Here is a 27,703-nt window from a genome sequence, read left to right on the forward strand (position 1 = left end):
TATAAAAGAATCGAAAAATCAAAAATCGAAAGTAACCGGTCAAATATCATGTTGGTACTTCCGAATGACGTTCCGTTAGTAATGACAGGATATTTACGTCAAAATAGGTACTGTTAGTTGTATTTGGAGTTTGAATAAAATCGCGTCATATTGATTAAAGGGTAAATTAAATCTAGAAAATTAAATAAATGATTTATTGGGTAAAAAAGATTTGAAATTAATCTCGAATAAGCGAGTTTAGTTTGAAAATGCTAACGTATCGCGGACGCGTATTGAGCGTGCGCAATGCTTACGCACAATTTGTGTAAGCTGCCGTCATCTGTGTTGTATTGGTAAGTGAGTAATCTCTTTAATTTTTGGATTTTCTCAAAAAATACGCCGAATTAATCGGTGATTCTTGCTTGAGTTCGTGTACGATTGCAAAATAAACAATTTTCGATGATTGTCATTTCGAATTAAAGCTTATTTAATTTAGAATAAGACGAAAATCAGGTAGCGTCACGTATCTACTCGACATACAGAAGCGTTAAGTGTATTGGTAACGAAGGTTTTTGATAATCAGGTCAGGGTGTCCATAAAAAAATCAAATATCTTACATTCAAATTAAACAGTTTATTAATTCAATTTTAAGAAATAACGTCCAGGGTACGTTATTGCACGTCGTCTGGTTTTAATCACGTAGACACCAGCTTTCTCCATGCACGTGTTGAATCTATTTAGTGTCCCAATTACAATCTTTTTCACTGAATGCATCGTATAGTTTTAATGAATTTGTTTTTTTATAAGATTTGGTGTTTTGTTTTGTTGCAGTCGTTTGTTTTGTATTTAAAAAAAAATTGAACGACGATTCAAAATGATATTCAACGACATCCATTTTATAAGTGAAGTAATTTAAATTTCTTATCGTTAAGAAAGATTTGAGGACGTGGACAATACGCGGAATTAAAGTTGTTTATTTCAAAGTTTGCGCCCTTGTAGGAATTAACCGTCAATGCCGTTTGAATCGAGGTGTGCGTCGGATTTAAGTGCCGGGTGCACACCGATCAAGTTAACCGCGTTTTCATCATGGCTGTCTCGAACATCGATCGGTTCTTCTGGCGCGTGGTGGATGCTGTTGGGTTATTGCCCTGTAATTCTTCAACATTTATTTACATTTTAAACTCCAACCCTTCGTTTTTTGAAATAAACTAACCTTTTTGGTTTCAAAACAAATTTTATTTTCAATCTGCTATTACGTATCATAAACAACTCCCTAATCTATATTTTGTTTAAAAATACCCGCATTGTTCAAATATATCAGTTATCATAATCAACAACAAAAGCGGCCATTTCATTAGATATGTATATACGATTTTATATTTTATTTATTCGGGTAGGTCAATTTTGCGCACGTCTCAATTTGAACCTTTTTTTTTTGGCTGCGGTCTAATCTTATCGCAAACAATGTATTTTTAGTGTTTTTTCGCATATTTGCGAATTAACATTTTTTATTATCATGGTTTTTCTTTAAAGATACTTTAACATAATAAAAATATTCGCCCCATTTCATAAAGTTGAAGGTCGAATACTGTGCTGAACGTGTTTTGTTTCGGATAAGAGTAGGCGTTGCGCGAAAAACAAAGTCACTGTCCTCACGTCGTTGTCGCATTCTTGGCGCACAAAAGACAATCCAAAAGAATCATCGTGCAATGACAATGAGTCAGTTTTGAATCACTACAAAAAAACCTTTTAAGTGATCTTTTTTTAATCTTTTATCCTCATCCGTTTGTGGCCACCAAACGCTAAAAACACTGGAATCAGTTTTTCTATAATATCTTGTTAAATCCAGTTATTAGCCTCTTAATACAACTAACCTTGGCGACAATCCCTTGATATGGTTTAAAATAGTTTTATCAAAAGTTATGAAAGTTAACAAATAGACTAATAAAGTTTTGGTTTGGTGAAACTGGTGTACATCGATGTCATGCACGTACACAAATTTGGTGTAGAAAAGTGAAAGTGTGGGCTTACAAAAACACGAGGAAAACGAGCCGTATAAAATAATATCGCGTTAAACAAATGTAATGATGTCAAATTGTCATAATTTTCGAAAATATCATTTTGACACAATTGGCAACTTACAAATAAAAATTACAACCATTTGTGACACTTATACATGTTATTGCATTCCAATTAGGACAACAATACAGAAAAAGAATTTTCTCTGAAAGAAATTACCAGTGTTACGAAAAGTCTTCTAGATCGTTTGGTACTGAAAGTTACCCGTTTCTTCCTGTTCCTTCATCGATTTTGCTATCATCTATATATTATCTGCAGGGTGGGAAAAAATTACGATTTCTAATGACCCTATACTGCGTGCCACAATAACTACTGAAGATGGAAACGCATTCTTATATGACACAATAGATGCACCACCATACAAGCGATTACTTAACAAAAATTACTTATGGAATAATTTTATATTAGGTTTGTTCCAACCAGCGGTTTGACTCGTCGTGGACTCGTCAAATGCAATCGCACAGTTAAATGATGCAATGAAATCCGCTGAAATGTGATGTAATGTGATGACATTACTTTACATGTGCGATTGCATTTGACGAGTCCACGACGAGTCAAACCGCTGGTTGGAACAAACCAATTGTAAAGCGAAATATAACTGTAATGTAACGCCATTTGTGACAGATATGCTGCAAATATGACAAGTATGAGACGACATAGAACAGAACCTTTAGTGGTTCTGTTATAACTTATAGATGCTCAGCTTACTTTCTAAATTTGCTTTGCAAAGACCTTGAAGTAACTAAAGTCAAAGAGCATTTAAATTTTGAAATATTTTAGAAACAGTCGCCTGACTAGATCTAATGTAAGTGTATGGCTTGTATATACTGATGGAGAAGTGTTAAACGATGTAAGGTGGAACAGTATGGTGGATTGTGTGCAAATACATGTAAGTCAATGGGAAAAACTGTCAAAAGTACGTGAAGAAAATAAAAAGGACATTGATCATACAATATATTTATATCAAAATATACCAAAAAGTATCTAATATTGATTCCAAACGATCTGCAGAAAATTACTTAAATATGCATCTTAAAGCCAATATCTCGGAGACTTGACAAATTACAAAAAAAGTGCTTCTCTGTATGATGCTGTAGAAGTGTGGATGAAATTAGGAAGTTCATTTGACGAAAAATTGGAATTATTACTGTCTCAAATACAAGTTTATCAGAAATTTTACAAACAGGCACTTGCACCTTACAATTTAATAGTATTTATTTGAGATGTAACTAAAACAAAAAATAAATTGACGATGGAAGAGAAAGACGAAGCCATGAACACACTTAAGGATACGTACGCTAATACTAGATAACTACCATGAATAGTTAAGCTAGGGACGAAAATGGAACCATTTTCTGCAAGGAAGTTATATCCATTGCTACTGCTTTGTGTAATATTATAAAGACGTCTACAAAATAGTGAAATCTGAATACACAGGGTGTTAAAAAAAGAATGTAAAATATTTAGAGAGGTAATAGTATGGACCAAAATAAACAAGAAAGTCTTAATAAACATGGTCCGGATAAATAATAAACACGAGCGGTTTCGGAGGTATGGAAGATGGAAGGTATGAAAAAATAATAAATTTTTTGAAAAAAAAAAAATAAAGTTAAATGAGATGTTGAAAATGTCCTCCTTCCATGTCCAAACACGCACGACATCTTTGTCTGAAGGATAATCGAACTCTTTCTAAAATCTCCTCATTGACTCGAATTTGTTGGCATTGTTGATTGATTCGTAGCCGCAGCTCCTCGAGGGTATTTAGTAGTACCATAGACTAATGTTTTCAAATATCCCCAGAAAAAGAAGTCTAGAGGGTTTAAGTCAGGCTATCTTGCAGGCCATAGTACAGGTCCGCCTCTTCCTATCCATCTACGTGGAAAAGTTTGATATAAATGTTCTCTAACCGCAATAGAAAAATGATGTGGAGCACCATCATGCTGGAACCACATTTGTTACCTTTGGTCTAATGGAATGTCGTCAAAAAGATTAATCATGGTGTTCTGCAGGAAACAACGATACCTAAAAACCCGTTGCCTACAATGCCCATCCAAATGTTTAATGAAAAACGTGTCTAATGTCCAGATTCCATTATTCCATTGGGATTTTCATCGGCCCAAATATGCGTGTTGTGAAAATTAACAACTCCATTCCGAGTGAATCTGGGCTCATCAGTAAAAAGAATATTGTCAAAAACCAACGGCAAAAAACTAAACGTGCTTGAAGATCAGTTGACTATACTACTCCACTTTGACTATATCTTTCGAGTTACTCATACTAATTAATTAATTTCAGAGGTTGGGTTGGGTTGGGTTGGAAGACTTCGAACCAGTTTCTGAAGAAGGTTGCAACATGTCATCCGAAACGTCAAACCTTTTCTTAAAAGACGCACGGCTAAACCCGAAAGTTTCTAGTGTTAGTTCTACTTTTAGTTCTTAGTTTAACTTAGTTGCAATGATTACGATAGTTTATTATTACTTAGATTATTTATTAAATCCCCTAACTCGCTATCTGGTGCATTTACAAAAATGAGTAATAGGTGAAGAAAATTGTAGCAGCTTTTTAGTTTCCTAGATATCCATGAAATTTACTTTCAAATCAAGAATACATATAAGATTTTAAAATGACATCAAAGCAAATGTTCCAAGTTGTTTCCAATATTTTCTATACACAATTGGGCTCGCTGAATCAATGATGTCCCACTAGCGCGGCCTAAACCAGGGTGTTGGCGGATTATCTCCGCAGCAGTTTGTATCTGATTTCGCAATCCTTGCTCAGTATTAACTTCCTCAGTATTCACTTCTTTAGCTGCAATGTTAAATGCCTGTGTTTAACGCTGTATGCCATCATCAAGAGGACGACATCATCTGCATAGCACTCAATCTTGATTTTGTAATCATTCATAGTGTAACCATAATTTACTTTTTCATGTTGAGAGTGTAACCTCTCAACATTTTCCTCAACATTGTGTAATCCGTACAACATGTCATTCTTCATCTCGTTACTAAATTTCGCCATGCATCATTTGTGTAGACAACTCGTATAGGTTTGACAATCACCTGTATAAGTGTTTAATATATGTATGTATTATGCGAAACTTGGTTTTTCTGGATACTTGGGAGGAGTTCCATATGGCCTTTTTAACATTCCAAACATTGGTCTTTTATTACCATACTGTCATACTGGCAGTATGGCACACTTTTCGATCTGCTGTTTGTTTTCGCTAAATATTGTAATGTTACATTATTTCCTTAAAATTTTATAGAATTTCATGGAGTTACACTATTTCATTAGTATTACAAACATGTTTCTCCATAACATACCATTGTCAAAATGATATTCTTATGTTTTGAGAATCTAAAAAAAAAATTTAAAGAAAGATGGACTAGTCTAGTAGGAGTAAATTCTTTCCGACTCTAAAAATTTGATTTGTTTTCACTTTTACATGAACCCGATTCAGATTGATCTAGGTTCAGTTTGGTTATTTATAGATCCATGCATATTTAAAAGCTTGAACTAAAAAATCAAAGACCGGCTGGCAAAAAAATGGTAGGCGTGTTCGAGTAGCGCCATTTACTAAAGACACGGTTCACAACGACGAAGACGACAACGACGATACGATGTCGGGTTCAGAATATTATTTTTAGAACGGCATCAACTACTACTGTTTTTCTTATTTTGCCGTAAGGGGCTTATTCCTATCGTAAAATCGAGAGCTACTACTCGTTTTGCCGGTTTCTATAGTATATACGTGCGTAACCATCCTCGAGACTTCGAGAACGTTCCTCTTTCTTGTAATTTTCTTCGTCTTGTTTACATTTCGCCACGTTTTCGATGATGACGTCGCAATAACCTACTTAAATCTGTTTGCCTTTTTTACATGATGAAAGAATGTCGAGTAAACGAAATTGGTTTTACGCAATTTTTTTATTTAAACAGACACACCTGAATTAAAAAGAAAGAATTTAAAAAAGTATGTTCGTTAGTGGAAATAAATGTTTCGTACTCTGATTATGTTGTTTGCTTTTGAAATGAAATGTGTTGAGGTTTTAAACTGTTTTGACAGTCGGATAACGTTGTGGTATTTGTAGAATGTTTTGAAATCATTAATTTTGTTTGTAAGTGATTTATAATCATAAAAAATAAAAGATAATAAGGCATTTTATATTAATTTATATGATATTTAGTTCATATTAGTTTTTTTATTTATTTTTATTTTCAAGGATCCATACAACCGTTTATTTACAGTAAACTTTTACTGTTGTGTCATCAACAGGAACTTTACCGTACCTTTCTTCCTCCGTGTATAGCATACGCGGGCGACCTCTAAAAATAGACTCAATAAGAAAATCCGACTGACAATTCTTTAAATAGTCACTCGGAATGCGGTGTTACCACGTAATCGGTCACCGAAGAATCCAAGAACGACATTCCCCATCGTGTTTTCAATTCATTTGAAAACGAAAAGGAAATAAGGAAAAAGTCCTACTCAATTTTCGTTCTTTCAAGTTTCCGAGGCATGCAAAAATTTCTTTGGTTTAGTTCTCGGTGTTAAGTGCACCATAAAATTGTCCAAATGTGGGCAAAAAAACACTTTCATTTTTTTCGCCGCCTACGGTAGTAGGTCAAAGACGACGACAATGGAGACGGTTGCATTCATCCAATTGACGGGGAACTTGATGAGGTCGATCGGTGATGGTGGTTACCGCGTGATTGTGGAGGCTTTTGCTTACGTCGCCGCAGGTCGAAAATGCCAAGATCAAGGGGACCAAATCGCGTGCACAGAGATTTGTTGCGGAACGAAATTCTGGGTCACTGGTTTGAATCGATTTCGAACAATGTAAAAATATACTTTTTGAATTGATCAAACTAATAAATTATTTAAGAAGGTATTTTAGTCCCAAAAGTGTCTAGAAAACAATTCTCTTTCAATTTTTAAATAATAAACTAATAAATTGTAGAAATATATATAAATCATTTAATGAAATAAGTTGTAAATTTTATTATGAATTAGTTGCAAATAAATTTGTTAAAAATTGTGAATGAATGGTGTTCCACAGAGAATGTAATAATAGCTTTAGTCGTAGAAGCATTTCTGTCTGATCGGGAACTGCTTTTAGAATTGCTTGTATTAAGAACGTTCCCACATTTCAGGAGATACGTTTATGAATGGAATTTCCAAGTTTTAACAATTCGGAATTTCTCAAATCGTATTTGCCAATCAGCTATCTATATCAACACAAATTTATTCTTAAACCACCCAGGTTCGACCTTCTAACTTAACCAGCTTGATTTAGAAGTATTTAATGTAATATAGATGCAATATGTCTCTCTTAAAGTTTGAATACACACACAAAATGAATGCTTTTGGACAGTTAATGTTTGTACTACCGTCTTTTTCCGAAGATAAGACATCCTCCGAAAATAAGCCCTATCGTGATTTTCGGAACTTTTTGTAAAATAAGACATCCTCTGAAAATAAGCCCTAGTTAAAATAATGTGACAAAAAGAATTCGTTAAAAATGCTGTTGATTTATTAAGTATAAGTAATAATATAGTTTAACTTTCCTTTCGTGAATTCTTTTCTCTTTCTTTAAGAAACCAATTGTAAAATTTTTCTTCACGATATATTGAATGTGCTTTAAAGTACAAAATAAGGGATTTCCCCGAGCGGTATATAAGTAAAAACCCTGACAGAGAGGCACAATGTTGTTTACACTACGGAACAGAGGGTATAGGGCGTTCAACGTAAATAATTTCAGTCTTGTAAGTCTGATTATTTCCTCATACGTAATTTTATTTAAAAATAAAGTGAATAATTTTTAACCCCAGTTAAAATGAGTACAAAACGAAAGAGCTATTCCGTCGAGTACAAAAAGGGAATCGTGGAAGACTCCAGGGGTGTAAATCTTGTAGCATTCTGTAAAGAGAAGATGCTGGATCTCCGTATGGTTCGTAAATGGCGTGCAGACTACGATTACCTGTGTCAAATGGTGGACCAAGGAAATGAGAAAAAACGCAGAGTTGGATCAGTCGTTATTTTCTGAGTTGGAAGGTTGCATCTGGGAATGGATTGCAGGCAGGAGACCAATGGCTTGGGTTGTGCGCAGGGTTGATATTTAAAAATTTGCCCTTGAAATAGCAATTGAATTTGATATATCCACAGAAGAATTTAAAGTATCGTCACACTGGTTGGACAACTTCCTTAAACGATATGAACTGTCTCTAAGGAGATCAACAACATTGTTTAAGCTGGAAGACAATGAAGTTGTTAAGCGTGCACTTGCGTGTAAGCTTTTTGTTGATGGCATCGATTTTTCGAAATACCAACTCTCCAACATGATTGCTATGGATGAGACCGCGGTATTCCTAGGCCAAGGAGCTCAAACGACGGTTCACCACAAGGCTTCTTCGTCAATTTACGTTCCTTCTACCGGTTACGATAGTGCACGTGTTACCTGTATTTTGGCGATTCGTCTAGATGGCAAGTAAGTATCGCCATTTTTAGTCACTAAAGGTAAAAAAGACCAGATTCAACGTGTTTCAGGAATTTATGTCATTGAAAGTGAAAAAGCCTGGTGCACCCAAGCAGTTATAAGAAAGTGGGTTGATTTTATGCTGCCACCACTGTTGAGGGGTCAGAATAGAGGTTTACTAGTTTGGGATTCAGCCAGTACTCACCGCGCTAAAGACATGAAAAACTTTCTTGCTGAGAGGAAGATTGATTAAATAATGATTCCGGCAGGAACGACTGGTTACCTCCAGACACTTGACATTGCAATAAACAAGCCATTCAATGACCATTTGCGCATGGAAATCAATGAATATATTGAAAACAGAATGGTGAGAAATCATCGAGGTAATTTTGTAAAACCAGGCTTACAAGAAGTTGTAAATTGGGTAAAAAATTCATGGGACAAAATAACTGATAATGATGTTTCCAATACACTAATATTGCACTAATATATTTAACGATAGCTATATCGCAAGACATGAGAGATTCGGACCAATGATTCAACAGGAAATGGATTTGGAAGAAAATCAGAATATAATTCAGAATTTTATTTATGACCATGTTCCAGAAGAAGATGACATGACTGTAATTGAATAAATTTAAATTTCTGTATTCTGTGTAAAATAAATATTAAATAAAAATATACAGGGTGATTCATAAGTAATGGGCCAAATTGTAAATGTACGTTCAGGAGGCCAAAATAATAATATTTTCATTAACAATAATGGGTCTTAGTCTGCTCCTTACTGAGATACAGGATGTTAAAGCGAAAAAAATAAAATAGATTTTTGTTAATAGATCAGCTACTTTTCTACATAATGACTCATAGTTGACTTATAGTTTTTGTAAGGGTAAACAATAATGTGTGAGAGGATTTGAGTTAACTCGTAGATGTCGCCACATGCGCCATATGAATTAGATGAAATCAGCTACAAATTTTTTATCGCTCATTATTTTACAACATACTTGTTTAATTTGGATAGCCCCATCATTTCTGTAGAAAAAAGCTATACTTCTTTGATCTTGAAAATATTAACGATTTTCGAGATATTTGAATTTTACTAATTCACTACACTACATTTCACGGTGGTCGACGTAGCATTAATCTGTTAAGACACAAGCATGGCATGGAATGTTGACATTTACCTAACCGTAATTGATAATTGATAACAATATTAAACTGAAACCATAAAAAAATTACGTAATAAAACAATTTATTGTACGCCAGTTAATAAAACGAAATACAACATTAGAACAGACTTGAACTAAGACCACTTACGACAACTGTTATCAAAACCTACATGTTAATGTTGTGCGAAGTTAAATTAAATTTAAGCTTAATTATGAGCTACTGCAAAAGGTTTTCAACATGACCACCACCAGCATTTATACACGCATTTAACCGTTTGGTTAAGGATTGTCTGACTTTAAAAAATGTAGCAGGATTATTTCGTATTGAATTGGCTGCATCTTGAATTCTATTCCATAACTCGTCTCGTGTATTTATAGTAGGTTCAGCATAGACCATTGATTTCATGTAACCCCACACATGGTGGCCACTGAAATTCACTACCACGTCCAATCCAACGGTGAGGGAATGTTTCATTCAGATGTTCGCGCACAGCACGTGAAAAATGTGGAGGAGCACCGTCTTGCATGAACCACATATTTCTTGTTAGTTGTAATGGAAGATCTCCCAAGAGGTCGACTAAGTCATTATTTAAAAAAATTAAATATGACTCTCCATTTAAATTAGGAGGTAATTCAACTGGGCCCAGTAATGTATTGCCTATTACACCGCACCACACATTTATTTTAAACTCGTGCTGGAAATGTCTATCTTTTTTTAAACGAGGGTTTTCGGTTTCCCAGGCATGACTATTTCGCCAATTAAAAACTCCGCGTCTGGTAAAGGTTGCTTCATCCGTGAAAAGAATGTTATTTAGGAATGTTGGATTATTATTCAATTTTCCTTTTAGCCACTGACAAAATTGAACTCTGATTCGATAATCTGTTGGAAGTAAATTTTGCACAGGTATAAAATGATAGGGATATAAATTTTCCTTGTGTAAAATTCTAGTCACGGATGGTTGGCTTATTCCAGTTGCTGCAGACAATCGACGAGTGCTTATTTCAGAATTTTGCGCAATTCTTACCAAAATTTCATCTTCTTGCTGCGGAGTGATAATCTTAGGACGTCCTGTATGATATTTTGGACGAAATGAACCTGTTTCACCCAATCGATTATAAATATTTTGAAATATCTTCCGGTTTGGCTGCCTTCTGTAAGGGTACATTTCACGATATTTTCTGGATGCTGCTTGCCCAGAAAAACGTTCTTGTGCGTAAACGCATAACATGTCTCTCATTTCTTCGTTTGAAAAGTGATTATGTCTCGGCATTTTGATTTATGTTAGGACAAGAATGAATCAGTTTACTTAACAATAAAATGTTTTAAACTATTCATTAAACGTAAAAGCTCATTGACGTTTCATAATTCATATGGCGCATGTGGCGACATCTACGAGTTAACTCAAATCCTCTCACACATTATTGTTTACCCTTACAAAAACTATAAGTCAACTATGAGTCATTATGTAGAAAAGTAGCTGATCTATTAACAAAAATCTATTTTATTTTTTTCGCTTTAACATCCTGTATCTCAGTAAGGAGCAGACTAAGACCCATTATTGTTAATGAAAATATTATTATTTTGGCCTCCTGAACGTACATTTACAATTTGGCCCATTACTTATGAATCACCCTGTATAAATATACTTTAATTTTTACCCTCCCCCGAAAATAAGCCCTAGCGCGTATTTTGGACCAAAAAAAGTAAGACAGTGTCTTATTTTCAGCTAGGTTTAAAATTTTCAAAATAGATTATAAACTCTTAAATTTCAACGTAGAAGAGAACAGAACAATGAAGAGACTGTAATGACGGTTATAATGTATTACTTTTTTAATCAACTGTCTCATGGTGTTGTGTAATATTAGTATTGGAATGTAAAAGCGGATCTGGTAACTTTTACTTCTGCTAAAATAGAAATTTTATAAAAAAAAATTAATTGATTAAAAATTCTGTCTCTGATAGTTGATAAAAATAGACCACAAGATTTGCCTTCACGATTTCCTCAGAAGATGTTGTTATAACAGACTCCCAAATCGCTTTCAGGTGCAAAACTACTAGCAACGAATAGACTTATGATATATAGTGCATCTGTAAAGTCATGGTGGTTTTTCGCCCGTGACAGCAAAGCTCTATACTACACTATAATGTGCGAAGTTTGCGTAGTAAGATTTTTGAGCTCGAGGCTTTTCTTATAGATAAAAAAATATAGTATTTTATGCCTAAATGAACATTGGTTAAATGAATCTAACATTGTAAATATAAGTGATTTTAAAATAGTTTCCGGTTTTTGTAGATCGCTGTACTCACATAGTGGAGTCGCTATTTATGCTAGAGAAACAGTATCCCTCAGGCCCTTGTCGTTTGATGTTGTGAGTTACTCGAATGAGATGGACTTTGTGGTTGTAGGGATTAATTGCTTGATAATTAATTAATCGCTCTCCTCGGGGTAGCTTTGACTCTTTTATTTATTTATTTCATGTGGGTACAGAAACAGGTCGAACCCAATAATACTGTACCACAAACAACCAATTGTATACAAATAAAATAGAATTACAGTTCACAATAATAATAATAATGAATTAACATTAATGGTACAAAAGTGATTCAAAAGGAAAAAAAACTAAAACCAAGTTTAGGTGATATAAATATATCATATATCAAATGAACGCTCGAGGCAACACACCAACTGCAGCAAAGAGCAGTTTTTTAAATGCATAGAAAGAATGCTGAAACAGATCTATGTTAACACGATTTGCCGATCTTGCCATTCTCAATAAAGGAGAGTTTTGACAGGCATTGGTTCTAGGAGTAGGTGTCATAAATAGAAAATCAAAGCGAAGTAATCTCGGAGGAACGTGAACACATATAGAATCAACAAGCATTGGAGAATCACACTTGTTCAAAAGTTTGTAAAAATATAATATATCCCCACAAAAGCGACGCTGGTTGAGGGTTAACATACGAAAAGAAGTGCAAGTTGATTCGTAATCAATGTATTGAATGGAAAATTTAAAACAAAGGTATTTGAGGAATTTAGATTGAATACGCTCAATTCTAGATTTATACGAGAGATACTGAGGATTCCAAACGACGCTGCAGAAGTTAAGTGTGCTGTAAACATAGGCAAAATAGAGATTTCTAAATGCAGCAATGTTTGAAAAAGCTACCGTTGATCTCAATAAATCCTAACATACGCCAGGCTTTGGAGACAACAGTATCGATATGTTTATCAAATAATAATTTATAATCAAATGTAACACCCAAATCTAATAAATGAGACACGTTGCAACCTCTCACCAGCGACGCTATAATTGTAGTGGATTGTGTTCGCCCTCCTAGAGAAGGAAATAACATTACACTTTGATAAGTTTAATGAAAGGCGATTATTTAAGCAAAAAGCATGTAGATTGTTTAAGTCAGATTGCAGTTTAGAACAATCAAGAGGTGAGGAGATACGGAGAAAGAGTTTTAAATCGTCAGCATACATTAAACATTGGGCATAATTAACGACGTTAAATATGTCGTTAACATAAATATTAAACAGTAAAGGGCCCAGATGGCTACCCTGTGGAACACCAGAAGGAACCGACACAGGATTAGAGAAAAAACCATTAACCGAAACAATCTGGCATCTCTCCTTCAGATAGGAAGCAAGCCATTGCAAAAGATTTCCCTGAACACCAAACTTCTTTAGTTTGAATGACGAGATTGGACATGGTATTGGGCAAACTAATGTTGAATCTAAAGTATGTAGATAGGCGTAGATGTTCTGTTCCTTATACATATCTTATGGCTTGGTCAAGACAAATTATGAAAATACTAAAAACGATGCATGTTTGGACAATGTTTTGACAAATATTTGCAAGTGTTCTTTATCTATCCAGTGTTGTTGATCCATGCTTGTCCGACCACTTGGCTATTTGTTTTAAATGTATAGATCCGGTAAAGCCCTCAGTTGCAAAAAAATAACAACCTGTTACAAAGCTTGGTCTATTTACTTTCTATAATAATGTTGCAAAGATAAACTTTGAATTTGTAGATTGCGTTGTAATGGAGATTAGTGACAAGTTTTCCATATTTATACAAGAAATCACAGCTGCTTTAAATACTAGTTTTCCAGTTAAACAAAAATGTCTAACACTCATTCTGAACAAAATTTGCATTGGTTCAATGATGACATTAAATATCTTAGAGAGAAGTTACACACACTAAATGATTTTCATAGGCGTTACCCTGAACTTGATGAGCGGCACGATATACAAAGGTATTACATATACTTCTTATAAAATCGGCTGCTAATAAAGTAATAGATATAATAACAACTAAAACCTGTTTTCATTCTGATAAATTCTATAATGAATTATTAAAGCAAGGTAGAAATGTGACATCTTCACCAAAAGGAAAACTTTTCAAGTACAACCTTGGAATATAGATTGTGCAGTATTATTCAACTTGTATTAATATTTCTTGAACCATGTTTAAACCAATATTAAAAATTCTACAACAAAATTTATTGATTAAACAATTAAAAGATTTCAACAGATTTCCATTAAATTTATACCTACAAATTCATCTTTATGATTCAATGCAACTAGTTTAAGCGTAAATTGCACTTTTTTTTTACGTTAATGCATTCTTATCGTAACATTTTGATAAGATTACATTTGATTGAATAGAATCAATAAACGCGTTTAAAATGGTCGTATTTTTTATAAGTTAACGTATGAATCATTTTTTTTCACATGTTAACTAAAAATTAATTGTTGAATTTTTGTTCTAGATTTATATAGATTAGTTAACCATTCGACGTAACCTACATAACTGCACATCCCCATCACAAAACACCAACATGTTTTCTTTCCACCGACCAAAAGTTTACAGATCATCTACCGGTTGTTGTATTTGCAAAGCAAAATCAAGCAGGTAAATTAATTAATTTATTCATAAAATAATATTTGAAATCTAATTAATTCATGATTTTAGCTCAAGATTTACTGATAGTAAAAAATATGAAAGTGATTTCGTTGAATGCTTCCAATTGTCTTCACCTAGACAAGGAGAAATATGTAATGCCTGTGTGTTATTAGTGAAAAGATATAAGAAGTTACCAGTTGGATCAGATAGAAATTGGCGTCATGTAAGTTTATTTTAAATATTTAAATAAAATGTAGTGTGTATTTTTATTTCTAAATAATTAAAATCTAAGCATGCCAGTTTATTATTGAATTTATCAATTATTTCCTGGCGATGTACGCTCAGAACAAGATGTATTTGTGGTATCAAAAACAGGTAGTGGATGCTCGCGCTGGTCCAGGAATGAAATCGATGACCAAGTTCAAGAGTAAGCACAAGAAACTATCAGAAACCGGAGAAAAAACCGTTGGTAGAAAGAAGAAGCATTTCGAACATGAGTACAGCCCCGTTTTATCTGATAACGAAGCCGATCCGAACGCCGATACGGAAATGGTTGAGATGGATTTTATGTCCGAATCAACGCCCAGCGGAAGATCCAGCCCAGGCGGAAGTGATTGTGATGAAAGTGTCGGCGCCGTTAGCAGCAGCAACAATCGTAGACGGAAAGGAGATGCTAAAAGACGTGTTCAAGGCGATGATCCAGATATTAGTGATTTTGTTGACACTAATTATTGGAAAAGGTAAAAAAAAATAATTATTATAAACGTCAATAAATTTTTAGAAAAGGTCAAGGACAGTAGAATCTAACAGGACTGCTACATCCATTGTATTTTTGTAGTCCACTACGGGTTGGTTGCCCGCGCTCTACGTCACACTATTTGCCACGCCTGGTAACTGTCTGTGTTTTTAGAGGTTATATGATAGACATTAATACGTCTAAAAACATAAAACTTCAAAAATAATATGAATAAGTCTAGGATATAACCTCTAAAAACACAGCAAACGCATAGACCATAACAACAGCTGGGCGTGGAAAATGGTGTGACGTAGTTTGCGGGCAGGTTGTCACAACAATGGATGTAGCAGTCCTGTTAGATTCTACTGTCCTTGAGAAAAGGTAAAAAATTAATAAATTGACACTAGATGTCACTAATTTTGTGTTAGTTTCTATTAATACTATAGAAACTATAGTTGACCATTTACATTTTTAGTTTCATTGTAACGCAAACTATTTTAATTTAACCTTCCAGTAGACGTGTTTACACAGCCACACGCGGCGGACTCTCAGTTCGTAATTGCCAATAGAAAAGATCGCCAACCAAAAGATGACGTTAATTAGATGTTATTAAATTTAAAAGTTATTACCCAACTTTTATTATTTACTTTTTGTATTATAACCATATAACTTAACCCACTTGCATCATAAGCTCAGATATGCGTGAATTTGCTACTTTTATTATTATTAATGTGTTAAATTTAAAAACTAGAACCTTCTTCAGAAACAAGTTTCAAGTTTTCAAAATATACAACTTGGCGCTGAATAACAACTAAAAGTAGAACTAACACTAGACCTAGAAAGTTTCGGGTTTAGCTGTGCGTCTGAAGATTTTTTTTTCTAGTTCTCTCATTACTGAGAATTGTAATCATTAGACAACTTATGCAGTTAGTACTCCTCATTGACTTTGACTGCGGGCTTTATTTACAGAATCGGAAAACGAAGTGCCGGTAATCTTCTGAATCTGGGTCGCTCATCAAGTTCGTCCTTCTACATTTCCCGATACTATCAACCTCTCTATATCATCATTTCTTTGTGTAATGTGTGCAAAAAAACCTTTGGATATTCGTAAGGCAAATAGAAGATAGTCTATTCTTGATGTTTAATTCCCTAAAGATCTACTCGTTAATTCGGAGCATGCGCACACATTTCAAACACATTTTTTTTTAATTGTCAACGTTTTAGCACCATATCGGAAGATGGAGAAGATCAGGGATTGAACTAGCCTCATTTTAGCACTTTTTGTAATAATAGTCTACTCATTGAACTTTTTGCCAGTCTTCTTCATCGGATGTTGCTTTCACATTAACCTGTGTTATCAACATATGAACCTAGGTACATGATTTGGTCTACGATTTGAAATCTGTGTTGTCAGTTGCAGAACATCAGATCGATTTACGATCATAATTTTGGTTTTCTCTGCGTTAATCTGAAGGCCACATTTATTACTTTCAGTTTCAACTTGGTTTAGAAGATCCACCATTTCCTCTACTGATGTAGCTATCAAAGTTGTATCGTCTGCATATCTCAGGTTTATTTCTCATTTGTTCTCCATAGATGTTAAATCAGAAGATAGTGGCGAACACTCCTAACAGTTTTAAATGGCAAAGAGTGTCGGTTCTCTATTCTCACTGTGGGCATGTTGTTGTCGTATGAGTATAATTAGGTGTTTAGGCAGTCCCATGTCGCGAAAAATCTTTCTCAGCAGTTTCCAATTGAGGCAGTCAAAAGTCTTTTGGTAATCAATTGGGATATTGAATTCTAGGCATTTTTCTATGAGTTGCCTTAAATTTTACAAAACCCGCTTGCTAGTGTGGAATCTACCAATTAGGATAAAACTCAAACGCCGTTTAATAATTCAGAGCAGAATCGTACTCCGATGCGAAATGAATGAGATGTTACGATAGTTGTAACATTTCGTAGTTGCACTCTTCTTATGTATAGGAATGAAAGTAGAGATAGACCAATCTTTGGGTCATTGATCTTGTTTCAAATCATATTACATGGCTTAGTTAAGATTTTAATGCCATGTTGATTCAGATTCTGCAAAAGTTCTCCCATCATATCGTCGCATCCTGAAGATATTGGCTCCTCTACCTCTGCTTGGAAGATGTTCGGTTCGTACTCAATTCCGTTTGTATAAAGAGTTCTGTCCTCTTTCCCCAGGATCTGCTGATCCTTGAACAGTTCTGTGCAATATTTCTTCCAATATCCAAAACTGCTTCGATATCCATCTCCTACTGCAGTGCCTTATTCAAATTCTATTGTGGGAAGCTTGACTTTCTGAAACAGGTCTTTGGTTTCCTTTCGCTGCGCGTGTGTTTCTGTCCCTTATTATACAGATTTCCCAAAAGTAACGGATAAATTCGGTAAAATCATTAAAAACCGTTAATGGACGATGTAAGTATAGATTTTAAATTTTTTCCGCTATTTTTAAATGAGCAATGCCTCATTTCTATTACGAAGTATGAAAGGACTTTTTTTCTGAATCTGTACAATCAATATTAATATTGGTTACATAAGAAAATTTTCGAGAAAAGTAATCTTAAAGTTTCATTATTTTCCATTCATTGGACATAGAAAAATAGCAGTAGCCATGCGTAACCATGGCAACCAATTGTTTCAGATATCAAAAATTAGTCATTGTCTTAACAAAATATCTGAAACAATTGGTTGCCATGGTTACGCATGGCTAGCAGTAGGTACCTCAAATGAATGGATAATCATGAAAATTTGAAGCATAAAAATTTAGGCGTAAAACATAAAAATGGGGGATTGCTATTTGAAAAATACATACTTGTTTAAAAATGGCGGAAAAAATTTAAACTTTAATCTGTTACTTTTGAGAAACACTGTATATTGAAGATGTTATTATCTTTAACTTTGTGACATCTTTTCTGAATATTTTTAGGTAGAGATCTGTATGCAATTACGTTTGCTGTTTATTTTTAGCTGTTTCCTTTGCTCTATAACTTCCCAAGTTTTGTCGCTGATCCAAGGTTTGCAACTCTTTACATTTCCTTGTCTTCAACATTGTCTAGTTGTGTTCAGATGATTCTCCTTTATGTTCATCCACGATTCTCCCACATTATCATAATTTCCACATTACTGGTCCGATTCTATCCCTAAAACTTTCTATTTGATTTCTAAATCTGGCATTAGGCAACGTCCATGTGTAAGGTCTGCGTGGAAGATGCTGGAAATGCATGTTGATTATAAAGAAAAAAATTCATTCATTTTTCCCATTCCTAAGCTTCGGAGGACCTGTCTCACCATTTGTCCATGTGCGTAGCTCCTACTATAGTGTTAAAATCTCATAATTTTCTAGTACTTTCTCCTCCGCCATGGAATTTTAGCGTAAACTTGTATTATGTGCAGAAGGTATGCTGAGGTCTGGCATCGGAGGTGTATGATTCCATCATTAACTGTGTTATATTCACACAAAAAAATTTGGAGTTTCTTTGGCACTATTATTGTGACACTTCTTAGGTTACGCAAAGAAAAGTGTAATCCTCTGCGTAACCTAAGAAGTAAATACCATCATCTTATCCATCATCTCATTTTCGATTATTTGTAGTTTTCCTGGTTATTGTATTAGTTCACATATATTCCAGGTTCCTATTGATTTGGGTTTGCAGAGAGTTAATCTATTTCGATTTTACATGTTCACTTTCAAGTCAGTTCCTCCAGGAGATCCGATTGAGGAACCATTTAGAGTCCGGATTTATTTGGAGTTGAAACTTGCTATGCTTCTCTTGGGAAGAAAATTATATTATCTAAATGTGGGTTCCTTTTGCCTTCCTTTGATATGCCTACAGGGATTTAGTCCTGTATGGTGAGAATTATGGTTATACTGAACACGTTGAAGACTTTTATTTACCTGCCTTGTCCTACCTGTCTGAAGGCGTAGAGCTAAACCCAAAACTTTCTAAGTCTGAACACGCATGGCTAAATCTAAATGTTTCTATTTCTAGGTCTAGTGTTAATTCTAGTTTTAATGGTTATTCAGTGCTAGATTGTTGTATATTTTTATTGAGCTAAAAGTAGAACTAACATCTAGAGCTAGAAACATTCGGATTTAGCCGTCTTAAGAGACTCACGGCTAAATTCGATCAAGATTTTCCTTTTGTATTATGAACCCTATTAAGTCACAAAATGGCAACATTACAAAACACGAACAATAAAGTCGATGCCTACCCATGCGTGACGTCATGAACGGGCCGTGCATCTGATTAAGCGATTAGCAGTCCTTTTAGATTCTGCCGTCCTTGGATTAAACATAAAATAATGGTCACTTTCAAAATAAATGTCATAATAGTTAAAATGTCAATTTAGATATAATTTTGTACCTTCTCTGAAACTTTTTTTTCCCAATTAACATTCTTGCAAATCAGCATTTCATAAAAGTTTATTTTTTTAGAAACAACGTAATATGTATGCATATAATAATTTTATTTTCAGAGAGTCAATATGTTGTGGAATAATATTTAGAGGTGAACATGGGGAAATTTTGGTAGATAGACGGTTCCTAAAAGCGTGTAACGCCCGTGTTCAATTATGTAAGTTGAGACCAACTCAATGTAAAGTCGAAACGAATGAAATAAATGATTCTTCATCGAAAATGTACAACAGCGACAATAGTTCAGATTCTGGTTATTATGACGATTCATCGAATCAAGGAGGTTCAGGAAGTCCTAGAGCTACGGATGCGAGCAGATCTCCGACAGAAAAGCGTGAAATCCCTTCTGCCAATTAACGCACGCTCCATCTAGGCCGTTTTGTAATTTATATTAACGAATAGTTGTCCGTCTCGTTGAGTTTTCTCCTTTCTCTAGTTGAAAAGTGGTTGTTCGTATATTTACGGTCTGCGACCCTCATCGTCGAAATAAAAATATATATATATTAAGGTTGCAATGATGAATAATTAGTAGTAGTAATTTGTGTTCAGGACGCGTGTGGGGTCTTTTTTAAATGAATCGATTCACGATGATAGGGCCGTGGATCGTTTCTCTTGCCGACAGTACAAATTTATTGAAAAAAAAAGAAAGAATAATGAAGGGTTTTGAAGGAATCGACTTTCTCAAAGCTGGCTGTCTGTGAAAGAAGGAAAATAAAGTAGGTAAAAGATGAGAAAAATGAAAATAAGGTGCATGAAAAGAATCCGTGCTGATGTTAGTAAAAGAAAATGAAAATGTTTGGGTCCAAACTAGGATTGATTACTTTTTGATTGTTTGTTGTAAGACACCGAAGGTTAAAAATGATGTTAATTTTTTATAATTAATTTTTTTATCTTGTAATGAAATTGAAAAAAAAATAGAAAATTGAGGAAAAAGAAAAAAAAACGGTGGTTACAAAAATCGACAGATACATTTATCATTGATTTTCAGATTTAAATTTAAAAACATTGATAAATGTTAAATCTGTTCAAAAAAATCAATCAAAATTGTATTATATTAAACGGCCGTTTTTTTAAAAAATAATTGTGTTCATTAAAATAAAACCTTTGGGTGCTATAGGAAATGTTTTATATCGAATTTTGAAATTAATTATATTTTTTTATTATTTATACTTATGATTTGTAATTTTCCATCAAATTTAATATTCCCTGAGGTATAGTGAAGTGTTACACTAATAATTTTTGAGTAATACTATTTAATGGTTATTTATTTATTAATGAAGTAAAAGCCAAAATTGCGGATACCGTAACTGTGGATATTATGGATTATATCACTAGATAAACAAATTAATAATATCCATAACATACAGAGTTACAACATCTGTTTGGTAAGTTTAGGTACAAACATCAATATTTTCAATTACAACTGTAATTACATTTTAATAGACAATTTGCGTAGTTATTTTCGTATTTCCACTAAAAAGCAAATTGTTTATTTGTTTTATTCTCACTAATTTGAGGCTAACTTACTGCCAGTACTGCATATAACATTGAAAGATTTTTCAAATTTTCTTATATACAAAGTAATTCAAACTATATCATGCAGATTAACTAATTTTAAACCGAATATAAAAACTTCCATCTTCCAAAATGTTTCGCCTTTATTCTTTCCATTATATGGTTAAGATTACGTAAAGATTAAGCAATGATTAAATTGACATTACCAAGGCTTTAAAGTTAAGGTTTTTCTAAACATCTTTAAATGATATTTACTACTGATGTCTCCTCAATATTTAAGTGATTTGTAACATATGGAGCAGACTAAAAGCGTAGGTACTAGAGGTAAAACTGAAGAGATTTTCTTAATAATGTTTTGTTAAAAACTTAATAGTTACATAGATATCGCATGTTATTTTTTAAATAATTTAACGTCTATTTTTGAGAATCGCTGATATTCAGTAAAGAACAATTAAAAAACTTGGCAACTCCATTCTCATTTTTGAAGGAGCTGTAAAACTAGACAATTTATTGTTTAAGTAGTTTTGTTATTTTCGATAACACATAATTTGGTAAAAGAAATAATAGAATGCAAAATTACAAAATCTCAATTATTTAGCCAGTCGCAAGGATAATCAGCGGGAGTCAGTCAGAAGTTTGCAAATGGTTTTTCTTCTACATTCACTCCATGTCTGTTTGGTGTGCCGCCAGCCACCAAGACCTTTCTTAGGTTGCAACTTTTCTGCCTCTCCCCCGCTGAACTAACCGAAGAAAAATGTTTTCTGAAGACATCTGTCGATTTGGAAAGTGTTTCAAATACAGATGTCTTGCGTGTGCAGCGTTTTGTTCAGCAGCTCCATAAACAATAAGCGCATCTACGTAATTTGATTTAAGTAACCCCGAAAGAAATGCTGGGCCATTAATACAACTTTAACGTTATATATCTTTGTGATTATGAAGTTGTGGTCAAAACATTATTAACAACCCAACCCTTTGAGTCTACTCCGTGTGTTATAAATCACCCTGTATAATATGTTTCGATGTTTTCGCTACTATAATTTTTTTTCACAAATATCACATAATGACGGTACTAAAACATCTTCAGATGTTGCCGAAAAATGACAATCTGGTCATTTTTGAGAAAGTTTCAATTTTTCAGTATGTTTAAGAAGGTGACAAAAAAATTTTTGCTGTCAGAAATATCAGTCTTTTTAAAACATTATGCCTATCTTACAGTATAAGTCCCGATGCTGCATATCTAGCTTCATCATTTTGATAAAATTTTCTCTGATTCGTGACATGCAATGGTTGTCAATTGCATTCGTTTATGACCACCATAGAAACGTGGTTAGAAAAATCATTTCCTATACTTTGAAATATTTTTAAATACTTATAAATAAATTATGGTTGTAGTTTCCCGCAACCCATGGCTATTATCATAAATGACATAGCTTTGAAGAATCTTAATTTTAGACTCTTGTCTATACTTAGCTTTTATTAGGATTTTTATCAGGATTCTTGTTTTTGAGGTACTGGCAAACTATTAATAAGCAGCTTGCAATTTCATTGCTGCATCTATACCTTCTGTCTAACTAAAAAGATATGAGTTTTGACCTTAATTACTTATACAGTAAATACCAAAATTATAAAACCACATTTGCTGGGTAATGGCATGGTTTTCTGAAAATTATCATTTTATAAATCACTTTGATTTGTGAGTTTCTAGAAGTAGCCTACATATCTTTTAGGCATTAAAAGCATATCCTTAATTTTTCTAAAACTTGCCCGATTTTTTGGATGACCAAACGATAAATTGAATTTTAATCAAAAAATATGGCTATAAAAGGAGACTTTGGCCTTGTATCCATTTTTCAAATTTTTCTTTCAGCAATCTATAATAAATAGATGAACCCTATTGACGTTCAGCAGCAAACGGATATTTTTTATTTGGATTTTTATTTCTGCGATTGTTTTATCAACATTTTATATGGTCCATTATACAGTTGACAAAATCTATTGAGCAACTATCATAGTTTTCACGCTTAATTGGCATAAGAAGACAGAAAAGGTAGGATTACTTCTAAATAGATTTTGGGTAATTTCAATCATTTTCATTCCTCTCTGGTAGATCAAATATTGTGTATCAGTACAATCAAGTATACTTTGCTTATTATATGAAACTTGCTATTGAAATAAAAAATGTTGTGACCTTTTTCTGCCTAACCCTGTAAGAAATATTCTTTACTCTTTAGCCTAAGCAATGTTGCTTTTGCGTTTCTATTCTTCGAATCTGTTCAAAGTTGGATTGGGTTGGTTTCCATTTTCTTTTCTTTGGTATTCTAGGCGACAACTCAAACATATATCCTTTTTGTAACATATGTGATTAGTTCTAAACCTAAACATGGCAATATACTCGCTTCCTGATCTTCAAGTCGATATTATTTCCAAGTCACACTTTCATTATTATGAGTAGTGATTTTTGCAACATTACTATTAACAGGATATGATCTACGCTATCATATGCTTGCTTGAAATCCACAAAGAGTTGATGCACATTATATCTTGCTTATAAGATATCTCAAGTACCGTTATAATTCTAAATATGTCGTTGACCTCACTCCATGGACACCACACTAATCCAAGGGTTTATTAATGGTTCTATGTGTCTGGAAAGCACTTTTGTTCTATAGTCTCAAATTTTGAAACTAAATATTTTGCTCTCGCTCCCACACTTCACCAAGCAGACGATGTATCTCATGTTTTAGCACTTTACCTTCATACTTTAAGAGTTCTGCTATCATTATTATTACTGATTAGTTTAATAAACCTGACCAATTCCTAAAAGTTCCGATTATTTAAACGTTACACTAAGCTACAGGTTTATGGAATCCGTGTATTTATAAAAATCAATCTATGTCCAAGAATATTACTTAAAGGTTTTATTTTAATGAATACATAATATAATAAATAATGAGAATAAAATATTCATCTCGTCCATTTTGCAATTAACATTATCGACTTATTTATTGTCATAAATAAATAAAATGCAATTGGTGTTTAAAAGAGCATAAAATTATTAAAGAGACTTAATTTGTATATATTAATATATATTTTTTATTAATTTTCGTGACTCAAAGATGTATTTATTTTATATTATCGCAATTAGACTAAATATTATTCGTTTCTATTTTATAATTTATTTGATTTATTAATTTAAATATCGTATCGATTGTGTTCATGTAAAGAAGAAAACGTAAAACAGAGCAATATGTAGACGTTTTTTCTAATCATATCAATAACATGGTGTCTTCTGCATTACTGCCAAATAAGAATTTAAGAGTACGCGCGACGTGTGTTCCTTTATACCGACACAAATACGTAGGGTATTTTACAATTAAAAAAGATAATAAATAATGCAAAACGGCAAAAAATTAATTGGAAGAGTATTTTAATCGCTCGAAGGCAGCAATATCCGGACGGGAAACGTTCCCTCACAAACTTTTAGCTTGATAAACTCGATGTGATGGGGCCGTAACCGTCCTAATAGACTGTAAGCCTAGTCCATAATTTTATGTGGCGTTTGCAATTTTATGGTTTATTTTCTTTTCAGATTTTGTTATTTATTGTTTTTAAATTGAAATCAAAAATTGAATCTCTAAAATTTTGGGGTAATATTTCTTAAATAAATGTTTCATAATCACATCACCTACATTAAATTTATTAATTATGTGATAATAAAACATTGAAGAAATTTTATAGAAAGAATTGTTTATAAATTTGATTTATTAAGAAATTTGTACAAGAAATGGCATACAAAAAAAAATGTTAAAAGGTCGTTGACCTTAGCCTGTTAAGAAAAATCCTAGATCTCTAATTGTTGTGACCCTAAGTTTAAATTTCTTAGAGAAAAAAAACAATTAAAATGAAAAGAAAAATAATAATGAGAAAATAAATTGATATTTAAGTATTATATTATTGTATATTCGTACTAAATTTTAAGGGAAAAAAAATAACAAATTATGTAGTAGCTTTAGATTTTTCTATTTATTTCGGCTAGCTTCTTTGAACGAGTTTCATTTCGTGTTAAATGTTGCTCTGTGTCTCTCTCGCGTTTCATCGTGGTTATCATTCAAATGTAAATTTGAAGTTTTATACGAAGTTTAGGAAAAATGTTCGCTTTTGTTGGCTAAGGAAAAATTTTTAATAGAAAATATAAATTTTTGGGGATCTCATGGGTATTTTTGATAAAAATCTAAAGAAAATACTAATTAAATTAAATAACTTTTGGGGGAGGGAATATTACGGCTGGCCAATTTTTAAATAATATTAAATAATGAGGGGTTGAAGCACGGGCATCGAACGATGATATTCTAAATTTTGTGCTTTTATATAAACATTGTATAACAATTTAAAAAAAACCTTATAGGACACCAAATAAATTAAAAAAAAAATACAAGTTGGTATTTGTTATTGATATCGTGGAGGTTTATGGTTTTTAGGGGAAAATTTTGAGATTTTATAAAAACTTTAGAAAAAAAGAATGTAAACGTGTCTTTCAAAATGCTATATGCCAAAAGTACCAGAAGCTTACTTATTTTAATAAAGCATTTACAATTTACTAAGCACAAGGAAATAAGTTACCACTCTAAGAATTTCTTTTTTTACATTACGCTACTGTATTTTGGCATGAAGCACTTTATTTTAAGATATAATTATAAACGTTCCATTATTTTCGGCTGAACGAAACCTAAACTCTAATCTTGTTTTTAAAATTGGTATTACAGCAGTATTCGTTCTAAGAGTTAATTCTCTAAAGATGTGTTCTTTATTACCCGTGGTTCCATTATTAATGTAATTAGGCAACAAAATCATTCTAGTATATATGAGAGTTTTGATTATTATATTGTGTATCTTTGTATTTATCAATAAATTAATATATTTAAAAAATACATTTGTATCTTATTAATTTTATACAGGATGTTATGTTTTAGAACAAATGTTAAGGCAAAAGATGAAACTTAAATAAAACTAAGGAAAACTAAGATATGCAAACAAATAATTGATAAAAATTTAGATGGCCGAATACCCACGTTGCTCTGGGATTTACAGATTTAGGACTTAAAAATGTTGAACTACATGGCGCCATCTATTGGTTTCTTTAAATACTACTGTAACGCGACAATTACGCCATCTACACAGTTTCAGTCTATGTGAGAGAGAAAGTACCATACGAAGTTTTCACTAGTTGAACAAGGAGTGCCAAATTATTAGCCGGAGTCCGGCCTCTGTCTAATGGTCTGATGACTTTTAGAGCGACCTCTATCTATTACAGATTTCTGTATTTTTCTAGATCCCTACATGTTAATATTGATTAATTATGACAAAAAAATTAATATTAATTTGGCTACTTAGCAATACGTATTAATATTTTATATACAGTAAATAGGAGAGCCTTTAGTCGATAGAAGGCGTATTTGATTTCTTATAACATATGTATATATCTAACCCTCCTAATAATCAGTACACCTATCCGAAATGTAGCGTTTAAAATAATTTAATACTGTCGCTTATGTTTACTGTATTATTTATTGTAATTAGCGTACTTCGCTTAGGTATTAATGACGCCAAAACAGACTTTTTCCACCATTTTTTGCTCGTAACACGTTCTATACAAGAAAGTTTAGGTTTGGGTTTCCACCATTTTTTGCTAAAAACATTTGCTATACAAGTACGTTTTGTTGTGAGTTTCCACCATTTTTTGCCCAAAACGCGTTCTATACAAGTACGTTTAGGTTTGGGTTTCCACCATTTTACGCTAGTAAGACGTTTTATAAAAGTACGTTTAGGTTGGGTACTGCCTTTGACATACTGTTTCAAGTGTTCCATGTTCATTATTTTAGTAGTTATTTTACTCCTACTATATATCAGAGCATTTAATTTGAGGCGATAAAACAAGGAAAACACCTTTATTAATCAGATATATCTCGCTTGCGTCACGTTTAGACGTGTTTTTTACGCGAATATTTCATTTCTAGCTGCAATAATATGCCGATGAGTTTGTTTGGTTGCCTAATCTACAACACGAAATATAAAATATATACAAAATATGGTTATTACGATAATCGACCGTAAACTTTTCTTTTCAAAAAGACTTTTATTTTGCTTCCTAATTTAGATACACCCAGTTTAATAATCCTTGACAATGCGTCTTATATTCAAGATTAAAGGAAAAGCTGCCTAGTTTAACATGGCTAGGCAGTAACAAAAACTAGTACTTATCATCCAAACATATTAAAAGCAAAACTATATTCCCTCGCCAAAAATCTTCCAATAAAAAAAGTTTATGGAATTGAGGAGCTTGCCAATGAATAGGGCCACAAAATAATTCGATTCTTTATTATAATTTATATATTTCGG

At 33.0% G+C, this 27,703-nt stretch overlaps 1 protein-coding gene and 2 long non-coding RNA genes across 3 annotated transcripts; 1 reads left to right on the plus strand and 2 right to left on the minus strand.

The window, feature by feature from the left end:
• The first annotated feature begins 240 nt into the window (after nt 1–240).
• Nucleotides 241–26,235, plus strand: LOC111426233 (SIN3-HDAC complex-associated factor). Its single transcript, XM_023060669.2, has 5 exons — nt 241–332; nt 14,485–14,627; nt 14,688–14,841; nt 14,994–15,358; nt 19,855–26,235. Exons 2-5 carry the CDS (start codon nt 14,554–14,556, stop codon nt 20,147–20,149), a joined length of 888 nt encoding a protein of 295 aa, XP_022916437.1. The 5' UTR covers nt 241–332; nt 14,485–14,553; the 3' UTR covers nt 20,150–26,235.
• On the minus strand, nt 593–2,548 carry LOC139429058 (uncharacterized). Its single transcript, XR_011639763.1, has 2 exons — nt 1,193–2,548; nt 593–1,135 (listed from the first exon to the last, which is right to left on the minus strand). It is a non-coding gene; the product is annotated as an uncharacterized lncRNA (long non-coding RNA).
• Nucleotides 3,000–7,067, minus strand: LOC139429057 (uncharacterized). The gene is made up of 2 exons (XR_011639762.1): nt 6,437–7,067; nt 3,000–6,384 (listed from the first exon to the last, which is right to left on the minus strand). It is a non-coding gene; the product is annotated as an uncharacterized lncRNA (long non-coding RNA).
• Nucleotides 26,236–27,703: the final 1,468 nt, after the last annotated feature.

Source organism: Onthophagus taurus, chromosome 2 (assembly GCF_036711975.1).
Source record: "Onthophagus taurus isolate NC chromosome 2, IU_Otau_3.0, whole genome shotgun sequence".
Taxonomy (NCBI): domain Eukaryota; kingdom Metazoa; phylum Arthropoda; class Insecta; order Coleoptera; family Scarabaeidae; genus Onthophagus; species Onthophagus taurus.